The sequence below is a fragment of the Garra rufa genome, chromosome 10, assembly GCF_049309525.1.
Source record: "Garra rufa chromosome 10, GarRuf1.0, whole genome shotgun sequence".
Taxonomy (NCBI): domain Eukaryota; kingdom Metazoa; phylum Chordata; class Actinopteri; order Cypriniformes; family Cyprinidae; genus Garra; species Garra rufa.
The window spans coordinates 37,367,237-37,391,892 of record NC_133370.1 but is presented as its reverse complement, the minus strand read 5'-3'; the positions used below and the strand labels follow the sequence as shown (position 1 = coordinate 37,391,892).

The window sequence follows — 24,656 nt, the reverse complement described above, 5'->3', positions numbered from 1 at the left end:
CCTCATTAAAACATACTGTGTAGCATCTGTCTACTTTATTTACTGACTGACAGTATTTCCCTAAACATGCAGATAACAGAGAAATAAGAGCAGTTCAAATTTATGTATTTATTAAATGTCAATCTGTATACACCAGAAGAACTATAGGGAGCACATAGATTTTTCTGATTTATATTTTCTATAATAGGCCACACAGAGTAGAAAGGCAGGGATCTAAACTTTATCCCACCCCTGACGAACGCTATTTATCCAATCCAAATAGCTGGACACTTTGGTGTAGATGCCAAGTTTGTCTTTTTGCCCGCAGCCTTCTCCCCAGGACACTAGACCTACAAGGAACCATGTATCGTGAAACAGTGTCATCATTGGACCCCCACTGTCCCCCTCACAAGCATCTTTAATCTCCCCCACCACTCCCCCACAAAGCATGTTCTGAGTGAGGTTGTTCATCATATGCCTGGAACACTCTTTGTTGTCTAAAATTGGAATTTCAATGAAGTTGAGAGTTGAACTGAAGCGATGAGAGGTCTCGTTGTCCTTCCCCCAGCCAGTGACGACTGTGATGGTACCGTTACGATGTAACATTCGTTCTGCCAGGTTCTTGCTAGGGAGGCATGCTGGGAGTATGTATGTGGAAAATTTGGCTGGTGTGGCCAATCGCAACAGAGCAATATCATTGTCCACAGTAATAGGATTGTATTGTGGGTGGGTGATTGGTTGTTTTACAGGAAGGGTCATCTCAGATCCTTCAATCCTAAATCGGTCGTAGTCACCTGGAAAGACAGCCATACAATTAGAATTCAAAGCCATAGAGTGTCTATGGATGGCTGTTTTATGATTGGTTAAAAAGGGAAGGTTGCTTTCTGATTTTTTTTTTTTTTTTTTTTTGTTGATTTGTCTTTTTGTTTTTATTGTTTACAGAGACAGACTCTCACAGAATCAAAGTGTGATTTCTCAAAACACTTACTTTAGGGATATCCACTAAACGTGTGGAATTAATATGCTTTTTAAAGGAACATAACAGTGTATCTAGAGTGTCTTTTGGTATTCCTTTTTACTTCTGAGTCCTAAGCTTAGTAAACAACATCACTCTCAGCTATGTGTTCCAGTAATTGTCATGTATGCACTTTTATTGGTAAACTGCTTTAGTATTGCATCTTATTAAAAACATAAAATATATGAAAGGATAAAAGTCTTAGACTGTAAAAGAATACTTAAATTTAACCACAATGTCTTACATACCCAGCCTGACACTGAACCTTGTACTTGTCTCTAGGCAGTGAGCAGCAGTGAGAACCCAGTTTTCATCAATCAGAACTCCACCACAATGAAACTTGCCCAAATGATTGAGTATAAGAGCCTACAGAACACAAACAATGTATTTTTATTCATACTGGAGCACAAAATGTACTCTGGCTGAATATTTGGCATAACGTGATATCTGTGAGGATTAGCTGTCATTAAACATTTGGCATTGTTACATATGATTACACAGCTAATATGTATGAATCACAAATACCTGCCAAGGACTCTCTCCCTTTTTGCCAACTGTACCTCCTATAACCCACGGCTGTAAACCTACTAAAGGCTTATTAACATAGGATGACTTTGCGATCCGAATCTGGCCACATGAAGCCTCATCTGTAAATGACAAAATGCACATAGATCATAATTCATCTACTAAGTAATAGAAATGATTTGAAGATTTTTTTTATAACAGATTTTTATATATTTGTAATAGGGATGCATTTCTAATAATATCAATCATATGAATATTTATCAGCCTACATTTGTGAATAAATGTTGCACAAAAACGCTATAATTTTAAATGTCCACAAATGCAGAAGTACAGTCTCGAGTACAAATATCCAGGCATTAATTTGTGCACTGTGGATACAAAATCACCAGTGTGTAGGCTATTTGTAATATGCAGACTATATGGTTTATATTTGCATTTTGTTAAGATAACTTACTTTTGGCAATACATTTTTTAGAGTTGTCTTGTAGTTGGTATCCTTTAATACAACTGCATGTGCGACTGAGACCATCCTCACTCTCGTGACATTCATGATCACAATCCCCATTGTTCACAGAGCAGTTAGTGGCTGTCCTGCCTGAGGACAAAACCACAGAACTGCTGTCAGGACATTTATTACCATGACCTCAACACTCACCACTGTTCTGTAACTCAAGACATCCACTAATAAATGCCCCAAATCAGCTGTTACACAGCATATCCAAAAACACTGACCAAGCAGACAAAATGTAGGAAGGGCAAAGGGATTCATTCACAGTCATTTGTGGTTCAATACATTATATATAAATCTCATAAATCTCATAAATCTATCTATCTATCTATCTATCTATCTATCTATCTATCTATCTATCTATCTATCTATCTATCTATCTATCTATCTATCTATCTATCTATCTATCTATCTATCTATCTATCTATCTATCTATCTATCTATCTATCTAATCTATCTATTTTCTCAAAATGATTGTTTCTCTCTGAGCCAGAAATCTCTTTTTATATTTATCTTATGACTTTTGGCCAAATGTCATTTTTAAAAATATCTTTATACCAGTAGGTGACACTGTGCCGAAACTATTAATGTGCCATCGAATAATGTTTTTTATAACACATATCAAGTTTGCTCAGAATCCATTGAAGTGTTGTAGATATAGCCTCATGTCCATTTTTGCACAAACTTTGTGTTAAAGGAGAACTCCGGTGTGATTTTGACCTAAAGTGTATTGAATCATGATACCGAGTGTGAACGTACCTTGCATATCTCATCTCGTCTTGTCCACTGCTGTCCGAAATCTGGGGTCAGTTAGCCGATGCTCACAACAGCTTGTTAATGATATTCAATCGGGCATCGAAGGAGCCATGTAAATAAATCACTGTTTTACGCCATTTACGAGGCACAAAGTAGCTCCACACTTCATCGGTAGACTTCCAAGGGCCCTGACATTTAAAACGAGACATTGAGAACTTAGAAAAAGCACCGGTAGTTTATTTACAAGTAGATTTATACAGACAGTAACCGCAAGAAGTTTAGCGCCCGCCGCCATCTTAAATGTAGTCACGATAAGTCGAGTGTCGATCACCAAGGAATTTATCAGCTTATCAACGTACCAGGTTGTAGTTTCCTTGGTGCTCGACACTCGACTTATCGTGACTACATTTAAGATGGCGGCGGGCGCTAAACTTCTTGCGGTTACTGTCTGTATAAATCTACTTGTAAATAAACTACCGGTGTTTTTTCTAAGTTCTCAATGTCTCGTTTTAAATGTCAGGGCCCTTGGAAGTCTACCAATGAAGTCTGGAGCTACTTTGTGCCTCGTAAATGGCGTAAAACAGTGATTTATTTACATGGCTCCTTCGATGCCCGATTGAATATCATTGACAAGCTGTTGTGAGCATCGGCTAACTGACCCCAGATTTCGGACAGCAGTGGACAAGACGAGATGAGATATGCAAGGTACGTTTACACTCGGTTTCATGATTCAATACACTTTAGGTCAAAATCACACCGGAGTTCTCCTTTAAAGCGCTTTACAAAAACAGTCTGGTATATCAAAAAGCTTTTGATGGCTTCTTGCCAAAATTCTCTGAAGATGAACTGAGCTAATTTTGGCGAAAATTGGACAAACAGTCTAGTAAAAGTAAAAAAAAAAAGTAGATTTTTTTTTTTAAATAAAAAATAAAAAAAAGGAATCAGAGGGAAAAAAATTAGCTTTTAGATCATATCAGTTCAAAAGTTATTAGCAGAAACATGAGTGCAAAGTTTGCCTGTTGGTGGCGTAAGATAGTTTGAGTTAGAGACTCCAAATTTGCTGTGGTTAAAAATGAGACTGTCCTCTATTTGTGTGCCAAATTTCATAACTTTCCTGCAAGCTTTCCGGGTCCAAACGCTTTATCAGATGACAAGAAAACAACAAATGGTGCTAATATACACTCATACTGTGATATAATACTACCAAAAAAAATTATAATCCTACCCTTTAACTACATACCGAAATCCCAGATAGCCAGACAATGAAAATGTAAATAGATAAATAAATAAATATTTAAAAAAATTGTGTTTGGGATGTTGTGAGCATGGAGACAGTAGTATATAAAGAAAGTTTAAAAATGTTTAACTTAAATGTTTAATATGAATAAACAGTGTTAAAAAAAAGGGTTGTTGAGATAAGTGGAATAAGTTGAGGCTTGGACCCGGAAACAGTATTCGTGGACGCATTACATTATAGGGTGTCTTTAAAGAAGCATTTCACAAAATATTATGCTAAAAGACATAAACTTGTCTCTTCATTTAAATTTTTGTATAGCAACATATTTAATTATGCCTGGCATCTTGACAAATATGTTTTCAAGTTAATATATAAACATATAAAACTTAAATTAACATTAGATAATCTATAAGCATTTGTGAAATAATTATATTAACTGTTATCAACTGATTTTATTCATTTATTTGTTACTCTAACTGACGGAGACTGAGGAGAAAAAGGATTAGGGTTAACAGATTTAGTGGACAGCCATAGTATTGTCCACAGCCTTTATCTGTCAGTAGAAATTGCTGATAGTTTAAAATTTGCTGTAAGGCCATAGCGTATAAGAAATTCACGAAACTAAGCGTGTTTCCTCAGAATGACTTGTCCTTCACATGTAAAAGGTGTCGAGGAATTTGAACATTTTGGATTTGAAAATCCAAAAACTGTTCACAATTTACATTCCTCAGTGTTTTGGCATCATGTTGACAAAGTTTGGTGTAAATTGTATGACAGCATTTAGAGCAGTATAAAGAAGAATATTTTGTGGTATTTCAAGAAGCCCTTTGCAGTTTCACATCTACCACATCTAAGCATTTTGAAAATGAAACACTTCCTGCTGACAGTTGGTGGCACTATAACTTTCACTTATAATATGTGATCAGAGTCCATCAGTGAACAAACTGCTGAAGTTTGACCAAAATAAGTCAATGTATGTAGGAGTTATTTCACACTTCCTGTTTCCCTTTTTTTGCCATAAATTCGTTGCCTCACCACGTCCAAACCGTTCAAGATATCAAAAATACCTTCACAACCTCTTATCCCATTATAGTCCTTCACGTCAAAACTTCAAAACTCTGGCTATTTGATAATAAAGACACGCTCTGTCAGTTTAAATCTACATGGAGATTAAAACCCCATCTCTTTAACCTGGCATACACACAACATACTATCACATTTATATAATTCAAATCCGTTAAATGATTGTTAGGCTGAACTGGGAATGATCTTCCCACCCCCATCCGGAACGCAGACTCCATTACTGTCTTCAAGCGACTGCTGAAAACCCATCTTTTTCGACACTATCTGACTCAATTAAAAAAAAAAAAAAAAAAAAAAAAAATTATTTTCCTCTCTTTCCTGATCTTCCCTTTCTAGCCCGTACTCATCTAACAACGCCTGTCATATGGTATTTTTGAGCACTTCCTATGTTGATCTGCCTCCTTAGGATGACTCACTTGTTGTATTCCCAATTGTAAGTCGCTTTGGATAAAAGCGTCTGCTAAATGAATAAATGTAAATGTAATGTAAATGTAATGTAGAACTGGGAACACTTCCCATAACCCCTGATGTACTTGGCATCTACACTAATTTTAGTCTGTTTCTTTATTCTGAGGTCACCGTTGCCACCCAGATCCAGTCCGTATCCAGATCAGATGGTGGATCAGGACCTAGAAGTGACCTCTACAGCCATAAATGTTGTGATTGATGATCAGCTGATTTTCTCAGACCATATTGCTAAAACTGTCCGGTCCTGCAGATTTGCTTTGTTCCTTTCTTTCGGAACACATTTCACAGCTCCTTGTTTAAGGTCTTGCTCTGTCCAGGCTGGACTACTGCAATGCTCTTTTGACAGGTCTTCTAGCCAGTTTAATCAAACCTTTACAATTAATCCAGAATGCAGCTTCAAAATATATTTCTAATGAGCCGAAGAGAACGCACATCACACCTCTGTTTATTAATTTGCACTGCTCACATAATATTCAAGGCATTAATGTTTGCCTACAAAACCAGCACTGGCTCTGCACCTCTTTAACTAACGGCACATTATTGTGCCATCCCAAAGAGGCACAAATCACTTTCACAGACTTTTACATACCTGTTCCCTCCTGGTAAGACCTGCCCAACTCAATCCGAGCAGCCTCCTTAGCCTTAGTCATCTTCAAGAAATGTCTAAAAACACATCTCTTCCATCTTTATTTAACCTTCTAACTCTAGCACTCTATATTTCAATTCTATTCTTTAACAAAACAAGACAAAACAAAACAAAAACAACAACAAAAAACTTGTCCCTTACCCTAGACTAAAAAAAACGAGCTTCTCTATTCTGTTTGTATTCTATTTGTTTTATTTTTATTTATTATATAATTAACAAAAAGCAATAAAATAAAATAAAATAAAATAAAATCTTATAATCAAAAACAAAAAAAATCACACTAGCTTGCTCTATTCTTTTTCTATTATATCTGTTTTCTTTCTATTTATTGTATAATAAAAAAGTGTTGCTATCTGTACTGTTAGGCTAACTGAGACTTGACATAACACTTGCATATCATTGCTCTTTTGTTGATTTTGATTGCTTCCATTGTCCTCATTTGTAAGTCGCTTTGGATAAAAACATCTGCTAAATGACTAAATGTAAATAAATCTCAGCGGAGCCCAGACGAGTCCTCTGCTCAATCTGATTTATGTTGCAGCCTGGAATTAAACCACAACATGCTTGTTTCATCTGTCCAGAGAAGAACTGGCCCACCGACTAAGCCTGGCTTCTCCCAAGGTTTTTTACTCCATTTCTGTCACCAATGGAGTTTTGGTTCCTTGCCACTGTCACCTCTGGTGTACTTAGTTGGGAACACTTAATGTCTGGCAATGTTGTCAACTTGATTGCAGAGACACTATTTGAAGAGAACTTAACTGAGCCGGATAATGACATCACTGAATCAACAATGCACTGACTTTATCTGAAAAAATGTACTGTTTACTATTGTCCCTCCTACATTATCAACACACTATTTTCCTGTTTAACACTGTAAAGCTGCTTTGACAAAATCTGTATTGTATAAAGCGTTTTATAAAATAAAAGTGACTTGACTTAACATCCTCAATGCCTTGAGATCATTTTGACTGAGTTTGGTGGCAATCAGATGAAAAGCCTAGGATAAGCATATCAAGCCTACTGTCAGCATGAAAGTTGTTGATAACTGATAATTGATAAAATCTATACATGAATGAATTTTTGCCTGAGCCCGATTTCAGTGTGTGCGCCAAATTTCATGAGATTTTGAGCATGTTGAGGGCCCCAAAATGCCCTGGATAGTAAAACTTGGTAAGCAAAAACCTGGACGCCTTTTGGCTGGGACCCTAATTGTTACGCCAGGCCTAGTCTCGCGTAGCCAGACCTTCAGACTGACGGCTGAAGGTCTGGAATTCATGGCAGCTTTAATTGGCCAAGGCCCGCCCATAAGGCCGTTTGACCGACATGTCAAACAACCAATCACAGTTTGCTTCGTTCAGCGTCACGTTTCGGGGTGTAGAAATGCCCCCACAACAACAGACTGGCGTGCAACAAGTCAGTCATTGAAATAACCAGCATTGAAAGTTAACGAAGAAGAGGGAGAACAAGCAGTAAGGACCGAAAATAAACGCGACACTCGCGTGTTCCGGATATCCGATCAAATTCAACTAATCAGATCACGACTTCGACATTCCTGAAGTGTTTCCAGTTAAGTGTACTGATATGCATCAGACGTTTAGCCAACTTTCCGTGGGCGTGACGTCTGAGGCTGAGACTACGCCAGGCCAGCAGAGGAAGCCTTTGCTCTCTGTGACTGTTACTGCTCCCTCTGCTGCTTCGCTGGTTATTTCCTGTCTGTCAGCCATAAAGGCAGACCATGCCAATCGAACTGGGCGAAGTATTGTTTTGCTCCTGCGAACTCTACCAAGCGATTTCCCTGTTCTTTCCGTGTCTGGTTTCCGAGTTTCTTAGTTCCTTAGTTTCATAGTTTCTTAGTTTATTCCTGGTTTTGTTTCTAGTCATAGTTTAGCCTTGTTTCTTAGTTTGTATTCTTTTGTCACTTTGGACTGCCCATTCGGATTTCGACCAACGCCTGTACCACTGGATTACGCTTTTGTTTTGTCCTGGATATTCCTGTTTGCTGGTGTTTTGACCCTGCCTGTCGACTACGATCTGTTTAATAAAGCTTGCAATTGGATCCTCATCTCCGTCGTCATTTGTAACACTAATAATAATAATAATGAGAAGTCTTTAAGATTCTACACTATATCTATGTCACAAATCAAATTATGCAATGTAAATAGCATTTTAATACAAAACACAAACTTTTGAACATGTAAATTGTATAAGAAACAAGAGGCTCACGCAGGTCACAGCGTTTCCCTTCAAATCCAGCGTTGCAGGTGCAGGAGTAATCTTGTAACAGGTCCACACACTTTCCATGAACACATGGATTTGAGGCGCACTGGTTTCCATCTAAGCATGCAGAACAACTAATGAGTACCAGGAGTTATGATGCCTTAAAGAGCATATATATTTTCAAAGACAGATATAACTAACCTTTATATGCTGTCCAGAATTCCAACTACAAGACAGAAAGATCAGTTAGTGGATCATAATTTAAGGAAAAAGTACTACAGTAAAAAACTGACATTACCAACCGTGGCTTCCCTTGTATTAAAGATTTCCCGTGCTTCTTCAAAATCGCACAGTTCCTCCCTACACTCCCGCTCCAATGATGGAGGCTTTAATTCCTCCATAAAAGTGTTGGCTCTTCTTGAACGCAGGAGCATGTGTGCTTTTGGGCTGCTAGAAAATGCTGACCAAAATAGACACAGGGTTGATAAGGCAGAGCAATTTCGAAATGTCTTTTAAGCCTATTGCGTACTACAAAACCTAAAGGGATAATTCATTAAGAATGATTGTGTCTGCTGAAAGCGCCATTTATTCGAAAAAGTTACATGCTTAATTTTAGAAATTAATGGCACAAACATGAGTATGCAATTTGCAGAGCATGCTTCCAGTTCTGCAATTCACTTCTGGAGTCTGATCTTTAAAACCTTAAATATTTAAAAATCTAGCATCTGTATGTGCCCAATCATAATGTTTTCTTTTGTTTTGTTTTATTTTTATTTTTTATTTGAAATCAAAAATATATTTTCCCTATTTTAATTTGTTTCCCCCTTGTTTGTTTGTTTATTTATTTATCTAGTTTAATTAATTTATTTATTACTTTTTTGTATTGTATTAGAAATTACAACAACATTCAGTTTGTAAGGGCTGGCTGGTCATGGCCAGTTCAAATAATCAGTCTAAATAACCAGCTGTTTTGATCATTCACTGATTGTCAATAGTTTAAAGAATGCTTGTGTTAGTAATGGTTGTATGAAAATAATGCACTCTTTTAATGTTTTTAATGTCTTAGCCCAGTTTAATAAAGGCATTTTACATATAAACATGCAAGTTCCTTGAGCTATTTTTTGTTGTTGTACAATGATGACGATTCATTCCACTACTGCTGTCATTTCAAAATATCAATATATTTTTGTAAGTAAGATTAATGGTGAGACTAATTGATAAGACTGATTTGCACTGATTTGATAAGACACTATCTATAATAAGCCTAATCGCCTAATCAAGCTACATGTTCTAATGTGGCACAAATACTCTGAATTTCCCTAAATGTTTACATTTTCAAAAGAACACTAGCTTCAAACAAATTCATAAGTATAATACATACACTTTGAACTTGTTTATAAATTCTACAGGTCTATTGACCTCATACCTGACTTGCAGAGAGCGTTATCAGACCAAACTACAACCAGCACTGAGATACAGATGAAGAGACTCCTCATCATGGCAGAAGACCCTATAAATACAGCAAGATAGAAATCTTGAATTATACCTAAATATTAAGCATCTTTTAGATCTGAAGATTTTATAGAATTTAAAGTAATGGTTTGGTTAGAGATACATGGATGATTATTACATTCAAAGCACAAAAGTTTACTGTATAAAATACCAACACAGAAAAATATTTCTTACCGTATTCCAAAATATCAACAGGGATTAGTTAGAGGCCAGATTTGTCCTCAGATAAGAACTACATTAGAAGACACATGAATCAAAAACACTGAAATGTCCTAACATTAATTTGTCTTCAACCCAACAGGACAGCACAACATGAACAGCCAGTAAGTTAACTGAACTCCAGCAAACCTTTCACTGAACAAATAATAGTTGCTGAGATCAATCATATCAGGAATTTTGAGATTATATTAATATAATCCACAAGGTAAAAGAGTTAGACAACCAGTACTTCATGATTGCAGTATTTAACTAACAATTAATAATTATTAAAAATGTTTACTTACATTTTGAAAAATAAGAATTGAACAGGAATGGAGAATGTTGTGTTTAGAGTGTGTTAATGACTAACTAACTCTGTTTACTTAGAGTCCACAGTCTGAATGCCCCTGCATTCTCATCTGCTGTCTGTCCACTTGCACCTACTTGTGCTGAACTGTACAGCTTACAGTTTAAACACCAAACAATTGCATTTGTGGTTTAATTACTTATGATTGATGAAATATTTAAATGTAATGTGTAATTTCTTACTTTAATGTAATCTGTCATTATGTATTTTTAAATAATTGAGCGTTCACTTCGTGGTCAAATGAATTTAATAATGTTCTTATAGCATTCAAAAAATAAATTATATTTATAGTTAACTATATTTTAATTATGATTTATACATACAGTATCTCGCAAAAGTGAGTACACCCCTCACATTTCAGCAACCATTTTAGTATATCTTCTCAAGGGACAATACTAGAAATGAAACTTGAATATATTTTAGAGTGGTCAGTGTGCAGCTTGTATAGCAATATAGATTTAGTGTCCCCTGAAAATTATTCAACATACAGCCATTACTGTCAAAATAGCTGGCAACAAAAGTGAGTACACCCTAAGTGAACTTGTCCAAAGTGTTAATATTTTATGTTAGCACCATTGTTATCTGGCACTGCCTTAATCATCCTGGGCATGGACTTGACCAGAGCTGCACAGGTTGTTGCTGGGATCCTCTTCCACTCCTCTGTAATGAGATCACGGAGCTGCTGGATGTTAGACACATGGTGCTTTCTCCACCTTCCGCTTGAGGATGCCCCATTGGTGCATAATAAGGTTCATACTTGGCCACTCCATCACCTTTAGCTTCCTCAGCAAGGCAGTTGTCATCTAGGTGGTGTGTGTTTGGGGTCGTTATCATGTTGGAAAACTGCTGTTCGGCCTAGTTTCTGGAGGAAAGGCATCATGTTCTGCTTCAGAATGTACAGTACATAATGGAATCCATGTTTCCCTCAATAAACTGCAGCTCCCCAGTACCAGCAGCACTCATGCAGCCCCAGACCATGATGCTACCACCACCATGCTTGACTGTAGGCAAGACACTATTTTCTTGATACTCCTCACCAGGGCATCGCCACACTTGCTGGACACCATCTGAGCCAAACAAGTTTATCTTAGTCTTATCAGACCACAGGACATGGTTCCAGTAATTCATGCTTTGGACAGGTTGTCTTCAGCAAACTGTTTGCAGGCTTTTAGTGAGCCAGCTTCAGAAGAGGCTTCCTTCTGAGACGACGCCCATGCAAACCGACTTGTTGCAGTGTGCTGCGTATGGTCTGAGCACTGACAGGCTAACCTTCTACTTCTGCAACCTTTAAAGCAATGCTGGCAGCACTCATGCATCTGTTTTTTGAAGCCAGGTTCTGCACCTGATGCACAAAACGAGTGCTCAACTTTGTTGATCGACCCTTGCGAGGCCTATTCTGAATGGAACCCATCTTGGAAAACCTCTGTATGACCCTGACCACTGTAGTGTAACTCAGTTTCAGGGTGTTACTGAACCTCTAATAGCCTTGGCCATCTTTGTGGATAGCAACAATTCTAATTCTCAAATCCTCAGAGAGTTCTTTGCCATGAGGTGCCATGTTGAACATCCAGTGGTCAGTATGAGAGAAATGTACTTAAAGCACCAAATTTTAACTGTTCTAATACAAGATACACAACTTTATATGGTCCTGTCAAGCAGACAAAAAAATAAACATGAATAGGACATGTGGCTTTGCATGGTTAAACAACATACTGCTGTTATCACTTAGAGTGTACTCACTTTTGTTGCCAGCTATTTTGACAATAATGACTGTATGTTGAGTTATTTTCAGAGGACAGTAAGTCTATTCTGCTATATAAGCTGCACATTGACTACCCTAAAATATATCCAAGTTTCATTTCTATAGTATTGTCCCTTGAGAAGATTTACTAAAATGGTTGCTGAAATGTGAGGTGTGTACTCACTTTTGTGAGATACTGTACATGTTGATAGGTTTTTGTAGAAAATTTCCCCACATTTTTTTATTGTTTATATGTTTATTTTCCCTCAATATACACATAACCTACATTTTGATTAGCAAAAGCATTTAAACGGATCTCATTTGTGTTGCACAATGGGCCACACATTCTTGGACTCTCTTTTGCTAACATAGGAATACTACATATAATCTGCATACAACATATGATACTTATAGTGAAATTAAGGTGTCAGCACACAACTCTTATTGAAACATAAACAAGGCTTAACATCACAATGGGACACACATCCATGCAGTGTATACACTGTACCAAGTGGCTTTACAGTAGCTAATGTTACAGTGCAACAATAATCTGTTATATCTGTATTACAACTGTATTATTATTATCCAATTAACTGGACTGATTGATTGAATGATTGCTTGCTTGCTTGATTGATTGATTAAATGATAGATTTTTAAAAAGGTTTGGTGTCTGTATATCCAAACAGAACACCAGCAAAATGTTCTTGTTTTGTAAGATTGTCAAAGAGAAAATTTGAACATTTTTAGGAAAAAGGGTTGATATTTTTGGTTAATAAAACAGTGAGAAAAGTTTCTGTGGGATAGGCAAATGATTACACTTTCATCTAGGCTATACAGAAACATGCCACATGGGGACATACAGTATTTGTGGCTAAGGGTGTGGAAATTAGGGCACATAATAGGGTTAGCCATTCATCTTGTGTTGTGTTCCTTTTTGTTAAGACATTGTACAGGTGGCTCAGTTTCCAATGTACTGTTTGATTCATAATGAGTTGTTTGAATAAAGCAGACTCAGGTTGCATGAATAAGTGGAAAATGAGCTGTGGCCTTACAATCTTCTCTGTTTGCTTAAAGACAAAACTGGCGTGATTTGTCTGTCGGAGGGAACACAATTCTGGTGTTTTCTTTGCCTGAAGTTAATTTTCCTTGTTTCCTTATTGTTTCACTTAAATATTAAATGACTACAAAATGTTCCTCTTTCCTTAAGAGTCAAATGTTTTGAGATTTTATAGAAAATCAAACAAACAAATAAACAAAATCCTACTTTTAATCACCAACTTTCAAAATGTTCTTGACACTAATAAGAAATGTGATTTAAACTTATTCAGTTACTATATTTGCATCCACATGACCTTGAAAAGTACCTTGAAAAATGATCATCAGACTGGTAAGGGAAATTGGGAGCACTTTCACTCACCAATCTTAAAGTCCTGTCAGAACGGACAAAAAAAATTGTCTTGTAACACCAGTTTTCTCAGAGGGTTCACTTTCATTCTGGAGTATCTTATCTGAACATTGGCCAGTTCCTTTTAGGAACAAAGAAGAGATGAAAAGAATGAGGAACACTTTTGTTGGTTCACTATTATTTTGATAATCCCTTTCCAGACCATGTTGTCATTTTTCATGCAGGAGCCCTATACTATGCTAGGTATAATATGAGATTATATCCAGCCTCTCTGCTTTGTTTGGAAGCCTTTGGGGAGAGGTTCATGTTCACAAAGACTGTTTGTTTAGTCACCACTTATAAATTGATCAGTGCTTTAGTTGTACTGTTCAGTCCATAAGTGCTTCACCCAGATGATGAGACAAGACTTCTTCCAAATTGTAAGTATTTTTGATAGCTGCCAAAATGAATTATACAATTGTGCTTTATGCTGTTGTGTTTGTCTTTTATCTGAAAAAAGTGGATATAAGTGCTTAAAGTATTATGATACTATGATGATGTGATATTAGTTTGATAGACAAAAGGTGTGATGGCATTCTAATAAAAAAATATAAAAAAATATAAAAAAATATAAAAATAAAAAAGGTAAAAAGGAAAAAAAAAGAATTCTTGAAAATGTATAGAATTATTAACCACTTTAAACCCAAAATGGACGAACAGATTATTGTCAATTATATAACATCACTTGATTGCTTACATTGCTTACATGTTCTCTAGAGCTGCTCAACGGCAATACCTCTTTAGTGTTTTAAATCACTAAATTTCCTGTTACCTCCATCCCTTTTTATTTGTTCTCAGATGATAAGAATAATTGCAGGAGTGCTGGTCTCATCAGCCCTCTCATCTGGGACGATCCTCTTGGGAAGGGGTTTTCTAGTACCTCCATCTCCTGGCTCTCCTGATAGCCCCATTCCTCCTGAAGACTATTTTGAGGATTCTGCTGCACATAACAACCACATACCTACATACAACTATGATAATTACCCCATAGCAAATGCAGGCAACCCCATGGCCAGAGGGGGTCAGCTGATGCCATATGATGATTTATTAAAAGAATACTCTTTACCCAGATTACCTATCCCTCCTGAAAGTTATCCCATTCTACCGAAACCTCCATCCAGGAACACGACTCAAGGATCTCGCACAATGCCTACTGGACAACAACCAGACCTTTCATACTGTGACATGCTTTTTGAGGCACCAGTGCCTCCACCCGTGGATCAAATGCCTTGGTTCTGTGTTTGCTCGCAGTGTAAAGGGGGGCCCAGTGGTCCAAAGGGGGACAAAGGAGATAGGGGATTGCCAGGTTATAAATTTGAATCAGTTCTCAGACACTCCAATTGTATAGATAAAATACCACATTAATTACACAGTATAATTTCTTTTATTTCCTTGTTATAGGTTTTCCAGGTAGTTCAGGAATAAGAGGCTTGCCAGGCTTTCAGGGTCACCCAGGGTCTATTGGTCAGCAGGGACCAAAGGGTAAACACAGTCACTTTTATTCTGAAGACCAATTGAACCAGCTCATACTCATACAGTTTACTTAGAGTCAACTGAAATGCATACAGTTGATAACAGGAGCATTGCCAATTATGTTTTTTTTTTATATGAAAGGTCAAATAGGTGACATTAGTGAAAAAGGAGATCTGGGTCCATTTGGCTTAAAAGGACTTAAAGGACAGCGAGGCCCCAGGGGTAAGTTAGTTAACATTTTTAGCACTTATAAAAAATAAAAAAAATAAATAAGATCACCAACTTCCTAAACATACTTTCACAGGTGATAAAGGGGACAGGGGTGTGGATGGAAATCAAGGACAGCAGGGCTCACGTGGTGAGTCAGGACAGTGTCCAGTAATTTGTTACTCAATGCAGGGACCTCCAGGAGAACTCGGCCAACCTGGCATGTCAGGGGGAAGAGGACTTCCAGGGTTGAGAGGAAGTTCTGGATCGAAGGGCCAGAAAGGAGATTTAGGGGACAATGGTCCACAGGGAGCTACAGGTTTAAATGGCCAGAAAGGAGACCATGGTGAAAGGGGAGAGTGTCACTGCAGGGATGGAAAAGACGGTGCAAATGGAACGATCGGAATTTTAGGACTAAGGGGTAGTAATGGGGACACTGGCCATCAAGGAGCAGCAGGGGTAAATGGAGACAAGGGGCAAAAAGGGGATTCTGGGATGATGGGTGCTCCTGGCCTTTGCTCTTCAGCAATCCAGTCTGTTTTTTTAGCTGCACTAAGCAGCAGTTACCCACAGCCAGATCTTCCAGTTCGTTTCACTAATGTATTTTACAACAGCGGATTTAACTTTGACTCCTTTAGAGGCATTTACAAGGCTCCCGTCAATGGTACCTATGTCATCAACTACCACTTGGTTGTTTATAACAAACCGCTCAAAGTGGGACTCTTTCACAACTTCAGACCTATTGTCAAAAGTACTGGGTCAATGGGCCTTGGTACAACTTCTCAACAAGTTGTCCTGCATCTTATCATGGGTGACGAAGTTTGGCTACAGGTGAGGGATGCTGATTCCAACGGTATGTATTCTAGTAGTGAGATAAGCAGTACCTTCTCTGGCTTCCTGCTCTACCCAGACAGCTGTGATATGCCAATGTCACGTGATTTACCAGATCCTATTAGTGGAACATACAGCTGGGGTGAACTAGAGAAACCTACTACCACTCTTGGCACAGATGTCCAGCCCTGATCTGACCTAAGCCCAAACATGTCCCTAACATTTGGGCAAAGAAATGTAAATACACGCCAAAAATACTATCTTAAAAAATCTTGAATTAAGGAGTCATCTAAGTAAACGGAATATATTAAGAGGAATAAGCTGTTATTTTTTATTCTCATTTGTTTAGGGTAAGACATCTCCTTCTTGAAGTACTTTGAGTTACGAATGGAGCTCAAACATAGTTTAGGGAGACCATGGCGTGAAAGCCAGCATCATCTGATGCTCAGCTGATTATAACTCTTTCCACTACAATTACATAAGATATATAAATTTATCTGTACTCACACTTACCTTGGTCTGTCGCACAGACATGGCTTACCCTCCTCCATCCTCAACTTCTCTTTATACAGGCATCACCTCAGTGAGGTTTGCTTGTGGACAGCTCAGAATCTGAACCCTTCATGCTGCCAAAATAATGTTCAGGACCTCTAAAATATTCTTAATCAAACTGAGTGGTCCTGACTGAACTATTACTTATTGTTAATTCAATTAAAATGTACCTCATGATTAGTTTTATACATGTTACACAGAGCAAATGTTGTTTGCATATGCTAATGTACTTGAAGTCCATTAATAATATCTTGCTAACCTTTTTAAGCCTGTTTTCTGAACATTTGGACATTTTAACAAACCTTTTGAAATGTAACCTTCCTGTACATATTAAAATAATGGATATATCATGTCCTGTAAAATTTGTACATTTGTACAGCATCAGCAAACATTATACTGCAGAAAATCCAGAAAATTTGTGGTTTATATGAGGACATTGCCTGTGTTACCTCGCTTTTTTTCCAACATATCATTATAGAATAATTGCAAATTGTTTTGTAAGCATGCATGAGCAGATGCTTCTTTTTAATTAACTTTAGTCCATGTGTAATTGAGATAATGATTGAAATTTTAATAAAACTATTAGTTATGTTTTTGTTTACGTAATGTATGAATGAAAGAGGATTAAAGCCCTGTGCTCAATGTGCTTTATCTGCAAGGTAGACAGTAATGCTCTTTTGTGTATTAGCTAAGCTCAGCTGCAGTTGATTAAAGCTAACACCAAAAGAGTCATTGTAAGCAACGGTAAGCAAGCTAACTATGGTTAGTGTTGTTGAAATAAAATATTTACAGATTTATCTTTGACCACTGTAAGTAGAGAAAATATTAAAGATATTTTTGATATTATATAATTCTCCTAATTCTCTCTTTAGGACTATTAGTTGACAATCATCTTCACCTGAGAAATTGTGATACTACATATCATTATAGAGATTTATGTAAAAAGTGCATATAGTACCCATGGTATGTATTGAACTGTTTTTAAAAAATATGAACGCAAATACATTTGTTTTTGCACCTTGCTGAGTCTGTAATGTAAAAATCACATGGATGCACGTGGAAAACAGAACCACTTCTAGAATCAGAATCTGTTTCAATACTGTTATTTTATGAATACAACAAATAAGACCGAAAACTTTTTATAACATTTAGAACTTTTTTTTTTTACTACGCAGTTTTACTTTTTATGGACTATTCTTGTGTAGTCACCAAACTCTAGCACAGCAGTTTCTTCCAAATTCCTAAAGATATACAGTAAAATGATACAGCAGTATCAAAAGTGCAGTGCTCCCACTAACATAAAATAGGAAAACATGATCTTTAATAATTTCAGTTACAACTCCAGAGATCCTTATGGGGGTCAGGGCACTGAAGAATGGCCACAGCATGGTCTGGCTGGTCTTCAGAGAACCATGGAATTCAATACAAATTACAACTTTATCTGCAAATAACTGTTCAAATCAGTGCTCTATTGTGGCAATGCTCTATATAATTGTCTATTTTGAGCAGCCTTAAATATGTCCTACTATATAGAGGAACTGGTTTAATTCTACATGAATTCCTCAGTGTTCCCCAGGTGATACGTTTCCCTCATCCTCATTTTCGGCCATGCCCTTCATGTAGGTGCGCTTAAACTCTTCGAAAACCATTTCATCCTCAGTTTCACTGCATACAGACACACATACACATAAAAAAAACAAGCAGATACATTACACATATATTATTGAGGTTACATAAAAATTAGATATTAAAATATAACATAGAACCCCATATAAAAAAATATAACATGTAGAAACTAATTTCTTGAACATGCAAAGAAAAAAATCTTTATAATATTGATTCATTATATTAAACTTCATTTAAAAAGCAATATGAAACGTTGCTAAAAACATTAAAAAAGAAACAAATTATGCAAGCAGTGTCAGGGTTAATAGTCGAAAGTTTGGTGGTCTTAGTATCTTTTCTTATGATGGTTTTAAAAGAGTTTTGGACACTTGTCAACTTGACGTGTCAAGATGGGAGATCAGCTAGATCATCATCTTGCACCTTTAAACTATTTAAGCAAAGACAGACAAACAGGACATGATGGAAACAGACATTAACTATTAAAATGCTGACTGACCTTTCTTTCACTTCAAGAGGCATTAAAGAGAAAACAACATTTTAAAAGAGTTCATACACAACTTTATGTGAAAGAAAGAGAAAGAGACAGATAAAAGAACATATCAAGAACACTCGTATATATTACCTGTGTCAGGCTTTGGGTGCATAAGATGGAAAGGGAGCTCCACCCCAACCTCACTGATATGTAAAACACAAAGCATATATAAAGAGATTATATACTGTAGTTGAGTCAAAAAATCTGAGGCCACTAGGAAAATATATTTATAGATTTAAATTGATTTTAAATATCAGAATTTCAGTTTGGTCTTAGATTACATATATATCTCAGAGGTCGCGTTAACAAACAATTGTCCATCATTTACAGATTTTTTTTATTAGTGACAGAAAAATCTGATAGCAGATTGACAGATTACACTGAGGATGATCTATTGTAAATTGTAACTGTAATTCCCACCCCTGTCCAATTAGTGGCGAGTGAACTCCAATGTGGCAGCAGAGCACAGGATCCAGAACAAAAACGAAACTGCCACAAATCATTGCTATGCATTTGATTATGCACAGGCTAGTACACAGTTTAGGCTACAGCGATCTATCACGCCACATTAAGGAGCGCCAAAACGGTATTTATTGCTAGAATTTCTTAATGAAATGGAGAGAATTTGAAATCTGAGATGCTGTTTCATATCAAAAGTAACAAAGCACAAAGCTTAGCCTCCTGTGATTTATTGGATGGGAGACGCACTGTACTGTTTATTTATCAACTGAAAACAACATAGACCAAAAGATCCATTTGGATTTAAGAAGAAATATTGGTTTAAGCCTAGGGTATTTAGTTTTTTAGTGTTCTCACTGCGAGGTGTGGTGTTGAACACGAAAAGTGATGCACAGTCCCTGTTCATCTGTTCTCTTCAAAATAAATGCAAATGCCTATATCATCCTGTAGGTTCATTATTAAAAATAAAATTGTGAACAAAAATGAAGTTTTTGAAGTTTTGAAGTCCAAGGCAACCTCTAACAGAAAGGTGATGATGATTTCAACTAAAGGCCCTTCTTAATCCAAGATTAAAGAAAATATCATATTTACCTGGATCCCATAATCCTATAAAAGAGAAGAACAAAATATTAGGAGGTACATAGGACAAGGTAAAACAAACAGTGAGGAAAAATGTTTTGATCCCCTGCTGATTTTGTACGTTTGCCTTCTGACAAAGAAATGATCAGTCTATAATTTTAATGGTAAATCCAGAAAAAAAAAGTTATTAATTAATTTTTTATTTTAATGAGTGAAATAAGTATTTGATCAATCAGCAAGATTTCTGGCTCCCAGGTGTCTTTTTACAGGTCACGAGCAGAGATTAGGAGCACTCTCTTAAAGGGAATGCTTCTAATCTCAGTTTGTTACCTGTTTAAAAGACACCTGTCCACATAAGCAATCAAATAATCAGATTCCAAACTCTCCACCATGGCCAAAACCAAAGAGCTGTCCAAGAATGTCAGTGACAAGATTGTAGACCTACACAAGGCTGGAAAGGCCATCGCCAAGCAGCTTGGTGAGAAGGTGATAACAGTTGGTGTGATTATTCGCAAATGGAAGAAACACAAAACAACTGTCTATCTCTCTTGGTCTGGGGCTTCATGCAAGATCTCATGAGTTTCAATGATCATGAGAACGGTAAGGAATCAACCCAGAACTACACAGGAGGATCTTGTCAATGATCTCTAAGCAGCTGGTACCATAGTCTATCGGTAAAAAAACTATTGGTATGACTTTACACCGTGAAGGACTGAAATCCTGCAGCGGGTCCCCCTACTCAAGAAAGCACATGTACAGGCCCATCTGAAGTTGATCTGAATGATTCAGAGGAGAAATGGGTGAAAGTGTTGTGGTCAGATGAGACCAAAATCAAGCTCTTTGGCATCAACACAACTCGATGTTTTTGAAAGAGGAGAAATGTTGCCTCTGACCCCAAGAACACCATCCCCACTGTCAAACATAGAGGTGGAAACATTATGGGGGTGTTTTTCTGCTATGGGGGCAGGACAACTGCACTGCATCAAAGGGACGATGGACGGGCTATGTACCGTCAGGGGCAGGGCATAGAAGCCAGCCAGGGCATTGATAATGGGTCGTGGATGGGTATGACCCAAAACACACGGCCAAGGCAAAAAAGGAATGGCTCAAGAAGAAGCGCATTAAGGTACTGGAGTGGCCTAGCCAGTTTTTGCAAAGGGGTCAAATACTTATTTCACTCATTAAAATGCAAATAAATCTATAACTTTTTTTAAATGTGTTTTTCTGGATTTTTTGTTGTTATTCTGTCTGTCATTGTTCAAATAAACCTACCATTAAAATTATTGAGCAGGGGATCAAATCATTTTTTTTCCCCTCACTGTATTAGGCATGAATGTTTCTATGCTATATACTGTAGTAGTATATTGTGTCATGGGATACTAACCCTCCAACAATAAGCTTCACAACAATTCTGTAAGACACCAAAATCCCCAGAACTTCCTTCAGAACACCTTCTTTGATACTGCAATAAAGCATTTAAGCATTATAAACATTGTTGCTTAAGTAAGCCTATATATAAAAATCATTTAATATGCATAAAGAGCAGTAAAGTAAAACAGTTCTCATTATCTTCAAGCCAATGTTTACATGGGGACTCACATGCTTGAAGAGGCTAAATTGGTGTCTTCATGCTTCAATTTTCCATCCAGTGCAATGCCTCGTCTTTCTCTGTTATTGGCCAGTAGGGGGAGCAAAGTGTAGACTTTATCCAGTTTGCCACAAGAATCAACAGAGTCCCTGTACCAAATAGCGACAGTTAATCAAATTAACATGAATTATTTTATTGAATTACATCTAAATATCTGAATAAAACTATTACCCAGAGTCCTCTATGGCCACTGCCTTCATATAACTGTCATTGCAGTACAGCACCACATTGGCAATTTGTTCCACTAAAAGCAGACATTCACACGTGTGTTATTTTATATGCTTTAAGTATGACTTGCTGTATACACAAAGATCTACATTTTGTCAATGAATTAGTTCATTCATATTTCAATAAGATAATGCAGATAATCTATTAATTTATATTACCTTTTTTTTCAGTCGCTAACAAGCGTTTGTCCTATCAGTTGTCACATTTTCAAAACTCTAAACACAATTAGCACAGCATCTGTCTTTTGTGGCCATACCATTCATGCATTTCATGTCGTTTTCACCCAATATGCAGTCAGTGAACACATTTCCACAATGCTTACATTTTCTTAACTGACAAGCTATACCTCCCAACAAAATTATGGATTGTTTTTGTAGTATTTACGAATGTTAGCACACAACATCCCACAATAGCAAATACAATATTCCAAACCTTAGATACAGTATAAAAACCTCTGCTTCTGCAATGAAATCAGTTCAAAAACAATATCAATATCAAAAATATATCTCAGCTGATAATAAACAAACAATTGACAATAATTGACACACAGCTGATTTATGTTGGGTAAATTGGGCCAACCACAGCTGATTCCAGTCTGGCTTAGACTCAGAGGCAGTGGTTATTTTTTCTATTACATTTACACTTATACAGTAAAAGGAGGAATTTTAGGAGTGATGTTTTGGAAACAGGGTTGGGGTCAATTCAGGAATTACAGTTTTTTTCAGTTGCTAACAAGCATTTGTCCAAACAGTTGTCACATTTTCAAAACTCTAAACACAATTAGCACAGCATCGGTCTTTTGTGGCCATACCATTTACACATTTCATGTCGTTTTCACCCAATATGCAGTCAGTGAACACATTTCCACAATGCTTACATTTTCTTAACAGACAAGCTATACCTCCCAACAAAATTATGGATTGTTTTTGTAGTATTTACGAATGTTAACACGCAACATCCCACAATAGCAAAAACAATATTCCAAACCTTAGATACAGTATAAAAACCTCTGCTTCTGCAATGATATCAGTTCAAAAACAATATCAATATCAAAAATATATCTCAGCTGATAATAAACAAACAATTGAATAATTGACACACAGCTGATTTATGTTGGGTAAATTGGGCCAACCACAGCTGATTCCAGTCTGGTTTACACTCAGAGGCAGTGGTTATTTTTTTCTATTACATTTACACTTATACAGTAAAATGAGGACTTTGAGGATTGATGTTTTGGAAACAGGGTTGGGGTCAATTCAGGAATGAACTCAACAATTCCAATTCAAAGAAGGAAATGGAATTGGAATGGAATTGGAATTGGAATTCAACAACAATTACAGGAAACTGTAATTGAACTTGTTGGAATTACAGGAAGTGGAATTCAATTCAGAGAAATTCCACTGAATTCCATTTATTGCTGTTTCTGAGCATCTATGTGTGATTGCATTTAGAGACATACATTTTAACTTTATTTATGATGCTTTACAAATACCAAGTAATGTATGAAATAGAGTTGATCAAATGCAAGTAAATAAAATGAATGACAGTGGTGATAAGTTTCTGTATGTACTATACATTCAATATATGATTACCACATAATATATGTCTCAACTCACAAAAAAAAAATTGTCATGTTCATTCATGTATTTCATTCACTTTTTATTGCATCAAATTATCATTATTTCCTGAAATGTGGCATGTGAAATGATCATGCTTAACCAACTAAACATACAGTACTTTGTATTTCTTTTATATGTTTGTTGTTTATGTGATTTACAATATTTAATGTACTATAAACTATTAAGCAAATCAACTCAAATTATTTTATTTAGCAACTCAAGTGGAATTTAGTGGAATTTATTTGATTTCAATTCTGTTTCCCGACATTCCAATTCCAAATCCAATTCCATTCCAGGAAGTGAATTGGAATTTACCATTCATTCTCAATTCAATTCATGAATGGCCCCAACCCTGTTTGGAAACATGTGGCCTTACCCTTATCGCAGAGATTAGATACAGTAATTTTGTGCTTTTTTTAGACCCCCCCCCCCCACACACACACACCCCATCCTTTTTTTTATCTGGGCTTTTTGCTGTTTGTTGTTGTTGTTGTTGTTCAGAATGCTCTTGTGTGTTTCATGGATATTTTGTTTACTGTAAGCAAAACTGTAAAACTTTTTCTGTTCTATCATACCGTGTTTCTATTGTACCTCCTGTAATAAACAGAAAAAGGAACTTATTTACTTTTTACTGGAATGCTTTTGAATGTGAACATTACTGTACATGTGGACATACAGTTCCCAACCAAGAAATTTAGTGTCAAAATGGTGGATTGCATGTTTTGCATGCAAATACCAGTAAAACTGAAACATAAAAGTCTATGCAGTTTTTGTAATATCAACAATAGCTAGTATTTTGAAACCTGGTGTACTTTGATTGACTGCATGTACCTTGTGAACTGAAAACAAGTGTTATTCTTTGACAGAATAATTTCATTTTGAGTCAGATTTCCAGTGTTTTGGTGAAGTTAGTGTGTGCAGAGAAAGATGTGTTCTATTTTGAAATGAAGAGTTAGTATATATTTAACAAAATGTATTTTTGAAAAGAAAATTATCCATTTGGCCAATTGTGTTTTGTAGGTGCGAGTCTGTGTTAAGAGTTTAGAAAAAGTATCTTAAGTATGGGTAAGCGCTTGTTAGCGATTGAAAAAAAACTGTAATACACACACAGACACACGCACATACATGCAACTCTACTGACATGTTTCGAATTGGGGTAGGGGGCAAAAATATTAGAGTGGAACAACTGTTCTGATGTTCTTAAAA

At 36.5% G+C, this 24,656-nt stretch overlaps 3 protein-coding genes across 4 annotated transcripts; 1 reads left to right on the top strand and 2 right to left on the bottom strand.

Moving 5' to 3' along the window:
* Nucleotides 1-93: 93 nt before the first annotated feature.
* Nucleotides 94-10,543, bottom strand: proca (protein C (inactivator of coagulation factors Va and VIIIa), a). Of its 2 annotated transcripts, XM_073849106.1 has the most exons (10): nucleotides 10,450-10,543; nucleotides 10,121-10,178; nucleotides 9,861-9,944; nucleotides 8,737-8,894; nucleotides 8,636-8,660; nucleotides 8,441-8,551; nucleotides 1,974-2,114; nucleotides 1,520-1,641; nucleotides 1,243-1,360; nucleotides 94-773 (listed from the first exon to the last, which is right to left on the bottom strand). In XM_073849106.1, exons 3-10 carry the CDS (start codon nucleotides 9,931-9,933, stop codon nucleotides 214-216), a joined length of 1,308 nt encoding a protein of 435 aa, XP_073705207.1. In that variant the 5' UTR covers nucleotides 9,934-9,944; nucleotides 10,121-10,178; nucleotides 10,450-10,543; the 3' UTR covers nucleotides 94-213. The 2 variants fall into 2 exon arrangements, with proteins under 2 accessions (XP_073705207.1, XP_073705206.1); XM_073849105.1 differs by lacking the exon at nucleotides 10,450-10,543 and having other exon boundaries at nucleotides 10,121-10,277.
* A 3,951-nt stretch (nucleotides 10,544-14,494) lies between these two features.
* On the top strand, nucleotides 14,495-16,399 carry LOC141344563 (uncharacterized). Its single transcript, XM_073849442.1, has 4 exons — nucleotides 14,495-15,002; nucleotides 15,098-15,178; nucleotides 15,311-15,391; nucleotides 15,474-16,399. Exons 1-4 carry the CDS (start codon nucleotides 14,495-14,497, stop codon nucleotides 16,397-16,399), a joined length of 1,596 nt encoding a protein of 531 aa, XP_073705543.1.
* A 1,447-nt stretch (nucleotides 16,400-17,846) lies between these two features.
* saga (S-antigen; retina and pineal gland (arrestin) a) lies at nucleotides 17,847-23,305 on the bottom strand. Its single transcript, XM_073849319.1, has 5 exons — nucleotides 21,775-23,305; nucleotides 21,555-21,692; nucleotides 21,340-21,417; nucleotides 19,968-19,982; nucleotides 17,847-19,060 (listed from the first exon to the last, which is right to left on the bottom strand). The coding sequence occupies exons 1-5, from the start codon at nucleotides 21,801-21,803 to the stop codon at nucleotides 18,985-18,987; spliced, it is 336 nt and encodes a 111-aa protein (XP_073705420.1). The 5' UTR covers nucleotides 21,804-23,305; the 3' UTR covers nucleotides 17,847-18,984.
* Nucleotides 23,306-24,656: the final 1,351 nt, after the last annotated feature.

What these genes read in the sequence shown, in the direction of transcription:
- proca (XM_073849106.1), bottom strand. Translation starts at nt 9,933, where the DNA reads ATGATGAGGAGTCTCTTCATCTGTATCTCAGTGCTGGTTGTAGTTTGG. An exon ending in AGGGAAACGCTGTGACCTGC is followed by an intron (nt 2,115 to 8,440) that starts GTGAGCCTCTTG and finishes TTTTGTCCTCAG; the next exon opens with GCAGGACAGCCACTAACTGC. An exon ending in AAGGTTCAGTGTCAGGCTGG is followed by an intron (nt 774 to 1,242) that starts GTATGTAAGACA and finishes CTGTCTTTCCAG; the next exon opens with GTGACTACGACCGATTTAGG.
- saga (XM_073849319.1), bottom strand. Translation starts at nt 21,803, where the DNA reads ATGAAGGCAGTGGCCATAGAGGACTCTGG. An exon ending in GTGGCCATAGAGGACTCTGG is followed by an intron (nt 21,693 to 21,774) that starts GTAATAGTTTTA and finishes TATTTGGTACAG; the next exon opens with GGACTCTGTTGATTCTTGTG. An exon ending in AATTTAGCCTCTTCAAGCAT is followed by an intron (nt 21,418 to 21,554) that starts GTGAGTCCCCAT and finishes GCTTTATTGCAG; the next exon opens with TATCAAAGAAGGTGTTCTGA.
- LOC141344563 (XM_073849442.1), top strand. Translation starts at nt 14,495, where the DNA reads ATGATAAGAATAATTGCAGGAGTGCTGGTCTCATCAGCCCTCTCATCT. An exon ending in TGGTCAGCAGGGACCAAAGG is followed by an intron (nt 15,179 to 15,310) that starts GTAAACACAGTC and finishes TTTATATGAAAG; the next exon opens with GTCAAATAGGTGACATTAGT. An exon ending in AGGACAGCGAGGCCCCAGGG is followed by an intron (nt 15,392 to 15,473) that starts GTAAGTTAGTTA and finishes ATACTTTCACAG; the next exon opens with GTGATAAAGGGGACAGGGGT.